General features: G+C 39.2%; 1 protein-coding gene across 1 annotated transcript; it reads right to left on the bottom strand.

Moving 5' to 3' along the window:
- Window positions 1–863: 863 nt before the first annotated feature.
- On the bottom strand, window positions 864–13,732 carry tomm70a (translocase of outer mitochondrial membrane 70 homolog A (S. cerevisiae)). Its single transcript, XM_060867706.1, has 12 exons — window positions 13,453–13,732; window positions 7,070–7,243; window positions 6,846–6,972; window positions 6,620–6,729; window positions 6,210–6,358; window positions 4,664–4,871; window positions 4,430–4,564; window positions 3,950–4,057; window positions 3,172–3,288; window positions 2,974–3,071; window positions 2,345–2,467; window positions 864–2,192 (listed from the first exon to the last, which is right to left on the bottom strand). Exons 1-12 carry the CDS (start codon window positions 13,666–13,668, stop codon window positions 2,039–2,041), a joined length of 1,719 nt encoding a protein of 572 aa, XP_060723689.1. The 5' UTR covers window positions 13,669–13,732; the 3' UTR covers window positions 864–2,038.
- Between the last annotated feature and the right edge of the window lie 1,179 nt (window positions 13,733–14,911).

Raw genomic sequence — 14,911 nt, 5'->3', positions numbered from 1 at the left:
CATTTTTCATTCAGGGCTTCACACATTGGGAGCAGGACCTTAATGCAACATGTTCATTTAAAGCAGGAACGGTTAAAACCAAGTCATCAAAATGATTTGCAAACATGCAGCAGTCATGTGAGGAATTATTTGTCTTAACTTTTGGCTTGCATGGCAGTTTAATGTTAGTTTAAGCTTAAACTCAATATATAAAGCAAACTCAACAACACAGGCAAAGCTGCTAAGACATACATGCAGAGGTATCTTTCATGTTCCCTCTTCTTAATGTAAACGTGTACTTATGAACTTTGTATTTCCAATTCCCCCCCCAAATCCCATCCTGAGACCAGAAAATTAACTACCACCATACAGCATTTGACTCCCCACCCTCTAAAACTTTAGCAACATTTAAATATGCACAGCAGAGAGATGATTATCATGGGGTTTTTCTTTGGCAGAATGTGGAATATAAGGCCCTTGATATTAAACAACCTCATCAGTTACATAAATAAACTGACAGCGATAATTCCTGCGGTAGAATTTTTACGGAGTTGTTGTTTGTAAGGATCTGACCTTCTATGCTTAATTAGTACATAATTGCTTTAAATGTAAACCTCTTAATTTAAAACTAGTATCATAGTAGCTTGTACCTCGGTTACTCCTTAACACGAACATGTTACAACTATAAAATGCAGTAAGTTGGAAATTAAATACTAAACACTATTTCTAAAATGCAGATTGTTACAGGTCTGAAGAAATGTATGAAAGCCCTTGAGATGCTACAACATTTAGCATCATCTGAGGACATAATTTCTGACAACACACACTGAAACCATCAAGACAGTAATTACTTTCTGTGAACAGTGAAAAAAAAATATTCCAGATGACCAGAGAGCAGGAATTTATTTTGCAATGAAAAGAAAACTGGATGTTGCAAAGTGGGGAATGTACATGTTCTTAGACACTGTTGCATCTAAATAAATGGACAAATTACTGAATTTAATATTTTAGTGCACAGATTAGGTTAGAGACTCTTCAACTGGTTGGAGCGATTTAGTGGAAAAATACCAGTTTTGGTTGATGCTTTTTTCCTCCTTGCATGAAACAACATGTACATCAAATCTACGCAAACAAGCTGATCTTCTGACACTCTTTTCAACAACCCAACTTACTGGACGGCATTATTACTGCGAGAGAGCCTTCATGATATTTATTAATAGAGAAATTACACTCATGCTGTACAGAATATAAAAAGAAAAAAAGCAATTCCCTAGTTTTAAAAAAGGAAAAGAAATCAGGATGTTTATGGAAAAAAGTTAATTATTACCCAAATTCTTCCCCATGTTATAGAAATTCATTGTGTCAATAACAGTGGTGACACACCAAGTGACAGATGTTACACATGACTGGAAAAGTTAACTGAAAAACTTTCTGCACGTCTCATAAAACAGTTATGCATATCGAGTCCTTTAATGTGACAATGGCCAAATGCTCAAGAACATTGGAACAATTTATCAGAATTATCAACAAGCAATAAGCTCAGAAACACTGACTTTCTCCAACAGTGTGCACGCAATGACAATATGAATTAGTGACTCGATTAAAAAAAAAAACACAGCACTAAGCCTTTTAGGGAAATTTGTCTGAAATTACTAATACTATTGTTTTTTACATAGCTTGATATTAGGATACTTGAGATTATTTAGTGATTTCATAAGGACACATAACAAGTGACACAAAGTGCAATGTTGTGTGCATGCTTTATGAAGGGTGGTATTAGATTTCACCACCAAATTCCAAGCAGTTGAGAACTCGTTTCACATTTGCCCCGTCTTTTTTTCTCCCTCGGCTCACTCCCGCTTGGACTCCTCTTCACCATTCAATCACCTTAATGTTTACTATGAGGTAAACATAATTGCATGACTCCAGAGCAGACTCTGCCCATCTCTCTTGTAATAATGAATGAACACCTTACACAAAAATAAAACAACTCAAATGTTCGTGGATATAAGATGTGTACTCAGGCTCAGCAGTAGACGTTGGGATTGGTGGTGGAGAGTTACAATGTTGGGGGTTTGAGCCCGTACTTCCTGGCCACCTCTGTCTGTGCATAGGCAGCGTCACAGAGTGAATACAGATGGGCCATCTCCATCTCAGACTTGGCGAGGTTAATGGCCTTGTTGAACATATCTATGGCCTTGTCCAAGTTGCCTCTGTAAAAGAAAAAAAAAGAAAAAAAATACTGATTTTAGTCTGTTCCACAAGATTAACAGGCAGAGATTTTATTAACAATGAAACATGATATAGCAGTCTTTAGAGAAAGATAAAACTAATTAAAGATGTGAATAGATCTTAAAGAACAAACCTCTGGACTTCGATGGTTCCCATAGTTTCATAGGCAAAGTCACATTTGTTGTCAATCTCAATGGCTTTGCTAATCAGATCTAAGCTCATGTCCAGATCCTGCTTCCACTGGAGCTGCAGCAGCCTGATTGCACGTGCGTGCACACACACACACACACACTCAATCATTGCTCAATCTCAATACACTGTATCTTGTAGCACACACCCGATTAATACAATCAAGTACAGACATGTTTCCTTTTATAAGAAAAGAAAGGCTGCTCACTTGAAACTCACTTCTAATGTCAATTATTCAGGTTTTTTGTATATGGAACAATTAAATCTGTAAAATTAATTATTTCATAAATGGAAACATACAGAGAGAAATAAAGAGCCACATTTCCTTCCTGATCATGCTTGAATACTACAACACCTTTAAAAATCATATGTATATTATGTAATATAGCTTCATTAAGACATCTTGTTTGTCTCTTCCTAAGACTCACAATAACTGCTTTAGTTTTTGAGTTTGCATTACATAATAGCTGTTTAATTGTTGCACAGAGTGAAAGCACAGGGTTGTAAAAATGAAATAAATGCTCATGCATAAACCAAGCAAGCCGTAATTAAGTCATATGGCTGAACACGAACCCTTTATGGACATAGGTTGTGGCATTATCAGGCTCCAGTTCAATACATTTGTCATACATCTGATCTGCCTTCCCGAACTGCTGCTGGTCGGTCAGTGCCTACCCCAAGCGAGAGAAAGAAAAAATTTTAAAAAAGTGAGTAAGTACACAGTGATTTGCTAGTTCATTTTGGTGCTGAATAGAATAGTAAAGACCTCACCTGAGCATACAGGGCATAGCCTTCTGCACACTTTGGGAACCTTCTGATGACGCCCTCAAAGCCTTCCATGGCTGTCTGTACTTGAGACTGGCTGTTTCCTGTGTATGCCTGTCTATACTAAAGCATGGAGACAGAAGAGATTATTCTATTTACAGACAGAAAAGCTAATAACTGAACAGATAAAACAGCATTTCATCATTCCTATACATGTCGTGACGCATCTAATTCACTACATTTCAAGCATCACAATCAGGGTGTATGCTCTGATGGCTATCTTGCCATTTACTTCTTCAGAATACTGAATTCAAAAATCAGTAGTTTGAAAAATCAACATTTTTCCATGCAGTGCTGTAATCTGATACTGATGTAAAGCCTATACACTGCTACCTCCGGACAGCTATCAAATACACAAAACACTGTATTGCTGACTGTTCAAAACAACCATCTAGTTTTGACTTAAGTAGCATTGCACACTGCTGTGCACTCGTGCTCTTTCAGCTTATAAGAACAAGGTCATTAAATAATTTGGATAACATTTGAGTTTACTTTTCAAAAATAATAACTAGACAAACATCTTTCATATCTCTCACACACATGTATTTTTAAATGGTAATTATCATACCATGAAAATTTTACTATAAATACCTCTCATTAACAACAAATCTACCTGATTGCAGCTTATAAACCATGACTTCAGTATCAGTTAAATTCTACCTTGGTACTATAGTCAGCAGTCAAAAGATGTGAATGCCCATGAGCGCCCCCTACTGCTACTCACCAGAGCAAAGCACTTCTGTGCCTGAGCCAGGGCAGAGTCAGGTCTGAGCAGAATACACTCATCAAAATCTGCCACTGCTTCCTCAACCTGGTCCAGCAGGATCTTCAGCTGAGAGATGACAGGTGAGGAAAATTTCATACATTACATTCAATCTGTGGAAGCACTGTTAACTAAATCACAGCTCAAATGAGCCAGAAAAGTCTTTTCTGTCAGTCTCTTCTTAAATATTATAATTGGCCTAATCCTGCTAAATTCTGTCAAAAAAAGAACAAGTTAAACAAACCATTAAACTGAACATAAACAATATGAAATTCAAAAAATGTTTATAAGATGAAGGGACAAAGTTATTTTTTTTTTAAACGGTACAAGAAAGTGCAATGTTATAATGCAAAATACAAGGTTCTCAAAACAAACAAACAAAAAAAACCCACAGCCAGGTAAGTACAGGAAATGATGTCAGATATATAAAAAAAACTATACCTGTCCCCTATGGTGATAGACGTCAGCATTCCGACTATCTATTTCAGCTGCCATGTTGAAGTCTTCTGTGGACAGCTGTGGCTGCTGCTGCTGCATGTACATGCTGCCACGTTTTATCAGAGCGTTTGCTCGCAACTGAAAAGAAAAAAAAAGAAAAAAATCTCAGATCACCACCTTCAGTAAACATTTAATACAGACACATGTGAGTACAAAAGCAGAACATGCTTGCAGTACCTTGACATTGGCATCCTGCATGTTGATGACTTGGTCCAGGTCGGGCTGGGCGGCTGTGGCATTGCCGATGAGCAGGTAGAATGTGGCCCTTAGCAGCAGAGCTTCAGCAGTGTGTCGGCCCTTTGATTCAATCTCCTTAGTGCACTCACTGATGATTTTATCATAGTTCTCCTCTTCCATGTACTGCTTGGCCTTCAGATAGTTTGAACTGCATGAACAGAAAATATTCAATACTGTTTTTAGTACCAATTGCAAAAATCCTGGCAAAGAACACTGAATTACTTTCTTCTAATGGCGGCGCACATGGCAGCCACAGTGCTTCACTCTCCAGTTTGTACCCCAATGACTACACCTCTAATGACCCCTCTGTCAAAAGGTTTATTAGTGCTCCTCTGCCCACGCTTTAAGAACTGTATATATCCAGTGTGAGGACAAACGCTCAGAAAAAATCACTCTGGATCCTTCACATCCAAGTCCTCCGTTTTTTGAACTTTTACCATCTGGCCGGCGCTACAGAGCCCCAAATACCAGCACAACCAGACACAAGAACAGCTTTTCCCCCCAGGCATTCTACCTCAAGAACAGTTAAATGTTCCCCATTATGCAATAACAATGTACAATAACCTTACATTTATTTACCACCCCATCCTAGTACCTCCCTGGATCTCATTCTATCATCTATAGCACAGCTGTTTTACATGTGTATTTTTTTGGATTCTCATCTTCTTCTCTCTGTGTACTTGAAGCGTACGACACAAACAAAGTCCTTGTATGTGCAAGAAACCTCTCTGATTTTGATTCTGAATTATTAGTGGTGTTTGGATTCAACACTGCTACAATTTTACATTACATAATGTTTAGTGATGCTAAACAGGTCAAGTTGGGTCTGAAAAAGTTGGACTGGTATCCAGTTGGATTTTCCCACCTTTACATTTTGAACAAGCATGTGGTGTTGATTATCTTGACAAAGATCATGCTTACACAGGAACATCGAACACGATAAATCCATCATACCTCCATCATACCTTTGATGTTTAGGATAACTTGGCAACAGAAGCTGTCCAAAACATCATGACTACTGTGAGGAGCAGGTCAATGAGATACCAGTCAAAAATTAGGAATGGTACTGAAAAAGGAGAAATGGCATTTCTAATGACTACCATAACAGTTTGGCCCTTTGAAGGACAAGTAGTTAACTAGTCTGACTGACTAAACACAAACAATTGTTTTGCCCAGCTTCCTAGCAAGCTACGACAAGCAAAATCAATAATTCCACCATATTGTACTTTAATATGCAATAATAAAAGATATTTTCTGCTACAGTGCACCATCATCTTTAAATATTGCCAAGATGACTCAGATTTAAATAACTAAAAGCTATGATTTTTTGTAGTAATAAATATAATCAGTCTCATTTTTCACACCCCCTTAAATTCATGATGTTTACATCATGAACCTGAACAGAACCTGCAAATCAAACCGGTAGGAACAAGAAATAAAACGCTCTATTGATTTGACAAACACTCTGTAGTACATGAATTCTGACCTCTCCGTGACCTCAGAAGCTTCACCCTCCTTATCCTTGTCCTCGTCTTTCTTCTCCCCTTTCTGAAGGGGTTGCGATATGATGTCATCAGTGAAGGAGCTGAAGTAGGACTTGATAAACTGGGGTGATGGCATTAGAGGCTCCCGGTTCTAGATATTCAGTCAAAGAGTGAATGATCAATAAGGGTTTAGAAAACAAAGTGTGGAGGAACTGACATTGCTAACAAGAAAACTCCCTGAAGCCCGGGCAAATGTAATATCTATTCTAATCGCCCAGACAGCTGTTTTAACTGATATCGCGTACTTTTCAGGTGTCTTTCGAAAGTTAGCACCAGAATAAATCATGAAAGCTAAACTACAGACGTTGACACTAAGGTAAACTCAAAGCTGCACTCTTGTGAATCCTCTCACCTTGTATTTTTCTTTGGCTTTCTCTTTTCCCAGCTGTTTCAGCACTCTGTCTGCCAGTAGCATGCTTTGCTGGTTCTGGAAGGCCTCGAGTATACATACGGCTGTCACATCTGGAAGAACAGGGTGGCAGATCTTAGCGGGTAAAGCTGACTGAATTGTGTCCTGATTTGTGTTACACCTGTTACAATTTACAACAATTATTCACCCGACAATTATTTACTCCCACCTTCCAGACACTCCTTTTTGTTGTCTAGTTTTTCCAGGGCTCTGGCGCGCCTAAAGAGAGCTTTTACGTAGCGTGGATTCATTTCGACAGCCTGAGAACAGTCTTCCACCACTTCAGTCCATTTCACCTGCAATCACAAACATTTAGTCAGTGCTGAAAAATACTTAGGAGCCATTTGTTATTTCAACAGCTGTAGTGTACAGGCTTGGGCAACTTCAACAAACCTGCTGCTCGTATGCTGCAGCTCTATTCTGGTAGAAGGTGGACAGGTCAGTCTTCTGTTCTTTGGGGCACAGGCTGATTGCGTCAGTGTAGCACTTGATGGCCTGATCGTACTTACCAGCCTTGAAATACTTGTTGCCCCTGTTCTTAGCAACCTGTGCCTTATCCAGAGGGCTCTACACAAGTCAAAACATGCATTCCACGTTTAATAATAATAATAATAATAATAATAATAATAAAAAGAAGAACAACAAGAACAAGAAGAAAATGATAATTAATAATTGTGATAAGTGCATAATTAGACTGTAATAATACCATTACCATTCATTTGTATTTCAAATCATGATATTTACACCATCACGTTACATAACAGATATAATAGAGAAAGCGTGAGATTGATGCATCCCTACAATTCAATACAGATACTGAATATTATAATCTTAGTGCTTAGAAAATAAAAACCTCCAAATCAAATTGGTCAAAAAATAAAACGCTCTACCAATTTGACATTGAACACTCTATAGTTCTCTGACCACCACCGTGTCATCAACACTGTAATCAATGAGCACAAAGATAGCTCTAGTGGTCCAGGCTCTGGGTTTTTGATTGGCAGGTCAGAGTTCAAACCAAACTGCCACTGCTGTGCCCCTGAGAAAGACCCTTAAACCTGTCTGCTCCAGGATCGCTTCATCACGGTTGACCCTGAACTCTGACCTCAGCTTCCAAAGCTGTTGAATGCAAAGAAAAGCATTTCACTGTGCAATAATGTGATAAAAATATAAGCTTCCTCTTAACAATATATTCTTAACAACAATGTCTCATCACAATTTCTGCTTTCCTCAATAAATTAAATTCAGATGTGATATCAGTGCATGTCACTACAGATATTTAGCTGTAGAACCTTAGACGTCAGTGTTTATTGAATCTTATTAAATATTTGACTAAAAAGAACGTACGGAAGAGCACCCGGAAGAGGTCCACAACAATAAAAGAGTGAATGTCGTGTCAACTCGTTGGTTGGTGTGTCGTTAAACTGGTGGTGTGAGGGAAGTGAGCAATTAGAATACTTCTCTGTCTAGATACATTAGGGAAGCTTAGTTAGGATTTTGGCTTCACATTTACCTTGTACAGCAAAGTAAACAAAAATCAACACAAGTATTGTGGTCGCCTATGTTATTACTGTTGTTGGTTATTTATGGTTAATTGTTGTACAGAACCGATTAGCCTTTTCCATCCTTTCCACAGCCAGCTTGGTAATCGCCCGTTGCTGATCCTAAGAACCCCCTAGACTTAACACAGGGTCTTAACAGTGAGTGATGTGATTGTGTGATTTAAATAAATCTTGAGAAAATCATCGGATAAACTTTGCCAGTGCAATTATTAGGTACCAGTTATAATAGTAAGGGGAGAGGAGTTAAATCCACTCCATCACCACTTAAGCTTTCTTCCTCTGGAACAGACAGGCTGTCTCAGTAAAATCCCATTCAGACAAACTCTTCTGCATGAACATGAGGTAACATTACAATATGAAGCTGAACATGCAGTGATATCACATCAAAACATTTCCAAGCTCAGAGTGGTTCACAAAGATAGCAGAGCTGGAGCTGGTGTGGGAGATTAGCAGGAGAACCAAATTCTTATACAAGGCAGCCATACAGTTTGATTAAACTCAATATGCTTCATAAACATGTGATGCAGCACAACACTAACAACACTATAGAGCGAGCTACTCGATCTGAACACCACCACCTGCTGCAAGGTACATTTCATCCGAGACACGATCCGCTAGGATGTAGAAATATTGACAAAGTAGAGCAAATTCAGTGTGATACTGTTGCATGCCTCTCTTCTAGCACAACACGTTCAATTAAACATATCAAGAGAGAACAGATGTTAACTAGACTCAAATATCATCTGTGGATGTGATGCAAAAATGGACCATCATAGTTTATTAAACAACCATCATCTTTTTATTTTTGCACACTAAGGAAGTACTACCCGACATATACTGTTTGTTTGTCTTACACTAAAATTAATGAATTTAAGGAGCTGTTATGTTAGCTAGCATTTTTAAAGTTCCTCAACTATTGGTGCAATAATTTTTGTGTTCACATTGAAAACTGCAACAAAAAATACACTTAAAGTACCCAGATAATGCACTTAATCATGTGGAAAAAGTGTGGTATGTTGGACGATTTACACTTCATGCACTCAAAGCTATTTATGTTTATATCCATGTAGTGGAAGAAGGGTTGAGCTACCGGGTGCTGACGCTGAAGGAGAAAAAAATCCCAAGGCTGCCATGAACACTCCAATAAACAAGAAATCTTAGTCATTTGGAAATTCAGCATATTCTGCTACAGCTAGTGGCATTGCAGCAAAAAAAATAAACAAAAAAAACACCTTAAATGTTCCATCTGAGACAATACTAGCCTTCTAAAATCCATACAATAGATGGTACAGTATATAGTGCATCGTATATTGTGTCGTTTGAAAACAACTTCACTCGTGTGTATATTTGGATATTCTGAGAGAGACAAAGCAGAATTACACAAACTGACCTTCAGCTCCAACTGAGAGATCTCACACCCTGAGATTATACAGCAGGATCTTTCTAGCAAGTTCTGGACTGTAACATCTAGTAACTTCTTTAAATGCTCAAAAATGCCAAAAAAAAAAAAAAACTAAGAAAATCAAATTATGCAGAATAGTTCACTACTTATTTACATTATGATCAATGATTAGAGACTAAAGTGCTACTACACCTTGGACCACTGAGTAACATGAGATTAAACATTTACCTTTAGAGAGCAAGAAACACTTGTGCTGGAGCTTGTCCGCTCTCGTGCTACAACGTACAATGTAACACACTGATTCCTGATAGGATTTCCGTATCACCTCAGTAAAATGTCTGTGTAACTGAATATTTAAAACAACTATAACATATTTCTAGAACGATTACATGTCTTGGTAATAAACAGACAGAGAGAGGCAATACTATATAGAGGATAACCTTGAACCTTTCCATGGTACAAGGACAAAAACTGCTTATTTTGTCCCAACTGCTCAAATGTGGAACTTTTTTGTACCTTTCTCTGCTATATAATAATATGCGTGAAATGTGTTATTGTTAGCAAACATCAGTAATGTGAGAAGCAGCCGATTAGCTCTTAAAGAATGTACCAAATCATTCACATTGTAAATGATGTTATGTTATATTGATATGTTCTATATAATTAAAATGTTAGATGTAATGTTTTTGATGTATAGCCATGTCTTAGCTCCAAGCCTGGAAAATAATTCATTTTGTAAAAATGTGTATCGGACAACTATCGAAAATGACTATCATGATTGATTCTGTGACGGTGCGATACAGCAGCTCCACAGCGTCTGAAAGGAAAGCAGTATAAAATGTGGTGAAAACAGTGCAACATATCAGCTACTAATCACCAAAGAAGATTGAACATCTTCACCAAGTTTTGAAGACAGGCAAGAGTGACATCTCCACTCCCATTGGCTCCCAACAGTTCAGCTCAAGTCCAGCCATTTTTAGGGTCATGATTGAGGAAAATGTTCCGTCCAGAGACAAGCTGTTTCGTGTTGAGGTTTTGTTCAAACCGACCATTGAAATTACCCTCTCGGCATCAGCATTACAATGTGGAAGCACTAAAACCAAGGCCGCTTGTTCTGAGCAGGTGTTGTTAGTAAACCGGGGCCCCCTGGCACCATGTCAGGGCCCCCAGTTTGAGAAGCACTGGCCTTGACTACTTGTTCTGAGCAGGTGCTGTCAGTGAACAGGCTGTAAAACTGTTCACTAAGTTACAGACACTCATGAAAAACTGATGCTGATTATCTGGGAAACATTCAGCAGTCAAAATGTCATTGTTTGTGTCAAACAAGTTTTGAATTTGTTGTAACATTAAAACCAGATCATGACTTACTCTGTGCTCAAAGTGATGCTTGCAGCTCCAGTGGTTTTCTCTGTGGGTGAACGAGGATGATGCTGAACAATTCCAGGATTTGCTTTTTTTCATTGGTTGCTGCGTTAAATCTTACCCAGATACAATAGTGTTATTTTCTGATTGGCTATTTTGTAGCCTCTTTTTATGATTGGCTGATAAGTGGCAGGCTCGACTATGAACTCCAGGGGAGACGCGCTTGGTTCCTGCCCGGTTCCTGCTTGGTTCTATGCGCTGCGGCATATTAAATATATGATAAATAGTCAATTTTTCTGCGTGACAAATACAATGTGTGGTGGGAGAGCATGACAAAAGACCCAAATGAGTGACTGTCACGATCAATGCGTGACACTTGAGAGCCCTGGAACACACATCACTGTCATCATCAGAGACTCCTCCTATCCCAAACACATATAGGAGTATTCCCACCAGGACCAGCTTCTTCTCCAAAACCATGACCCTGCTCAACTCTGCATTACACTATTAGGTCATGGAGGTTTTTTGTTTTTTGCCTGCACCGTATATTCTGTATTATCTCTATATAAATGCAGACTCAGAGCACATATCCTAGGTTATGTTTGTATATCTGTAGAATAATCCATGGAGAATCTGGGTACTGTTGTCTAAACGTACATCTCTCTTATATGCAAATATTAGTCATAAATATAAGCTTCATACTTTTTAACACCTATAAATGTTTCTATTATAACAGTCTAATTTACTATCCATACTATTGTCTACTCAATAGCTACCCCACATATAGCTGTATTTTATTTATTGTGTGGATGTTTCATTTTGCTCCAAGTTACACGCCAGGCTTCATTCCCTGATTAGACAAAGAAAGTTTATGGCTTGATATTTTGAATGCAGACATGGCTTTATTGGAGAAGGACGAGCAGCTTCTAATATCTGGGGCACAAAGGCTCATGACATGCAGCTCATTTCACTTTTATGTTTTTTTTTATTAATCACTCGATGCCAAAGCCTGACTTTTGGATAAACAGTCCACTGTATACCTCAGTAATTATGTTGGCTTTGTAGAAGCCAAAATTCTGTTTTCCTATTTAAGCTTAGACAAAAATTTATCAAGAGTAACTCCTCCTAGGGCTTTCAGACCACATTATTCGGATATGTTGTAGATCCTGATCTGAAGTTTGTTGCTATTACTTTTCTAAGCGATCCGAGTACTGGTACTTCCAGTACCGGGTCTCAAATTGGCCTTTTTTCCCATAGACTCCCATTATAAACTTTGGAGGTTTATAACTCGGCAAGCTTTCAAACTATCTACACCAAACTCTGTGTTTAAATTGGTGTACCGACTGTCCTTTCGGTTGTCTTGCAGCCCTGTCCCCCAAAATATGCAAAATCAAAAAATTTTTTACAACATGGACATGTGACATATCAAAACACTCAGAACAATGAGGGGAACTTCCTCACGGGTATTCTGATGACTTCACGTGAAAATATGAGTATTCGGATGACGTCACATGGGAGTCGGATGACGTCACATGCTCGTCTCCACTCCAAATGTTTTGGCACCCTAGCTTTCTGTCCACTTGCCTCCAAACGTAACACTGATCCTTAAGTCCACCCGCCTCCAAAAAACACCGGCCTTTGCGAATACTTGCTTTGTCAAAGCCAACATCAAAGTTTGTCGTGACAAACTTTACAAATCTAGTTAGTTTAAAACCTGTGTAATGCACTTGTGTGGAAATGTATTTGAAATCAGTACATATAGAATATATCCAGGACCCACCATGGTGTCTTATCCGCTTCTCGGACATGAATAAAATCACCTGCATTACACTAACTTTCAAACTATAAAAAGAGTTGAAGTGGGGGAAAATGTCACAGAATGTCCAAATGTCACAGAATGTCCAAATGTCACAGAATGTCCAAATGTCACAGAATGTCTTTTCCGGAGTGTCACTTTCACTTTGTATTCATTAGCTAGCTAGCTAGCAAGCTAACCTACTTAAAGTCCCATTTGTCATTCTAAAGCTACAGACATAACGTCCTGAAGGCTTCTGTGGTGAAATATATAGACGTTATAAAACAAAATGAGTACCAAAACGACACCAAAGTGAGCGAGTGTTGAAAGAAATAATAAAGCATTTAGCAGCACACAGCAGCGACGCCTGAGGGGGGTGTCTGGCCTAGTGCCTCTGGGCGGGTCTCAAATACCTGGACAGCTCCCTGTACACGTGCACTGAACTGCCTGAATAGAACTTCTACAGCCTACGTAGTGCACTACATATAAGTAAGGCGACGATTTGGGACGCGACCTTTAATAGTTTAGGTGAGCTAAGACACGATGGGTTTGTCACAGCTATATAAGTCAAATATAAGGATACAAGCAGGCACAGAGTTCACAGTACACGTTTGTATGTATGTATGTATGTATGTATGAGCTAGGAAGTGGTTACCATGTTGTCCTGTTCGCTGCCTTCGGGAGTTTTCCTCTCCTCATTGCGTTCACTAGGCGGCTGTTTCTGACCGCGGCTCCGGCTGCGGCTCCACAGATAAGCGGCTCCGACCCCGAGCACGACAGGAGTCCCGACCAGCAGCGCCAGCTGCCACCGGGGCAGCCCGGACCCGCTCACAGGTTCGATGGGCTTTGACGCGGCCATCGGTCCCACCATACAACACACAACCGACTTTAGCAGGCAGCGGAAATCGCTGAAAGGTCAGAGAAGGAAGCAAGGCATTGTGGGATACCGGAGGACTCGCAGTAACTAGGGAGAAACGTCACTTCCGGTAACAACATTAGTAGTAATAGGATTAGTAGTAATATACATTTAAGGTCGTTTCCCTCTGTTGTTGTTTTTTTTACGTCGTAAAACAACGAGTTATATTTATTTCATAAATCTGATTTACTCAAAACATTTTATACAACACAATACTATACTTATAGTAGGGCTGCCAACTTTTGAGTTCAGCTTTTAGAGTGATGTTTTGGGGGCGGGGCTTTGGTTACGGGGAGGGGCTTGTGAATGGGCGTGGCTTGGTGTGGAAAAACAATACAAACATAAAATCCTTACATTAGCAGAAGTGTATTAAGTATATATTGATTGTCAAAGTATTTGGTATATGTACAGAATTTCTTGGGAGATTTACATTACATTTAATTTTCACAAACATTTTACAGAAATAGGATTAACATGTGGGGGGGCACGGTGGCTTAGTGGTTAGCACGTTCGCCTCACACCTCCAGGGTCGGGGTTCGATTCCCACCTTGTGTGTGTGGAGTTTGCATGTTCTCCCCGTGCCTCGGGGGTTTCCTCCGTGTACTCCGGTTTCCTCCCCCGGTCCAAAGACATGCATGGTAGGTTGATTGGCATCTCTGGAAAATTGTCCCGATTGTGCGAGTGAATGAGAGTGTGTGTGTGTGTGTGTGCCCTGCGATGGGTTGGCACTCCGTCCAGTGTGTATCCTGCCTTGATGCCCGATGACGCCTGAGATAGGCACAGGCTCCCCGTGACCCGAGGTAGTTCGGATAAGCGGTAGAAAATGAGTGAGAGTGAGGATTAACATGTGATTAACATGTTCACAGATTAACATGTGCGCTATTGTAAGTGCTGGTGGCTGATTTTGCAGCCTTAATCATTAATTGGGATGCAGCTCCCGCTTGAAGCCTGACACTTTAGATAACATCCTATATCAGAAAAATCAGATTTATCCATACTGACACCACCACCAGTCAAATATCTGGACATGATGGATGAGTTGTTATTGATATAAATAAAATCATTTTAATATGGGATGTCGTTGACTTGACATTCTGTTCTTAGAAAACAATAATTAACATTAACTACTAGGCATGTCCAGATATTTGTCATCTGGAAATGCTTTTGTACTGTTTTTTATGATAAAGTTACGTAAAAT

The sequence above is a fragment of the Tachysurus vachellii genome, chromosome 4 (genome assembly GCF_030014155.1).
Source record: "Tachysurus vachellii isolate PV-2020 chromosome 4, HZAU_Pvac_v1, whole genome shotgun sequence".
NCBI lineage: Eukaryota > Metazoa > Chordata > Actinopteri > Siluriformes > Bagridae > Tachysurus > Tachysurus vachellii.
The sequence above is the reverse complement of the archived record's forward strand: the minus strand, read 5'-3'. Positions and strand labels throughout refer to the sequence as shown.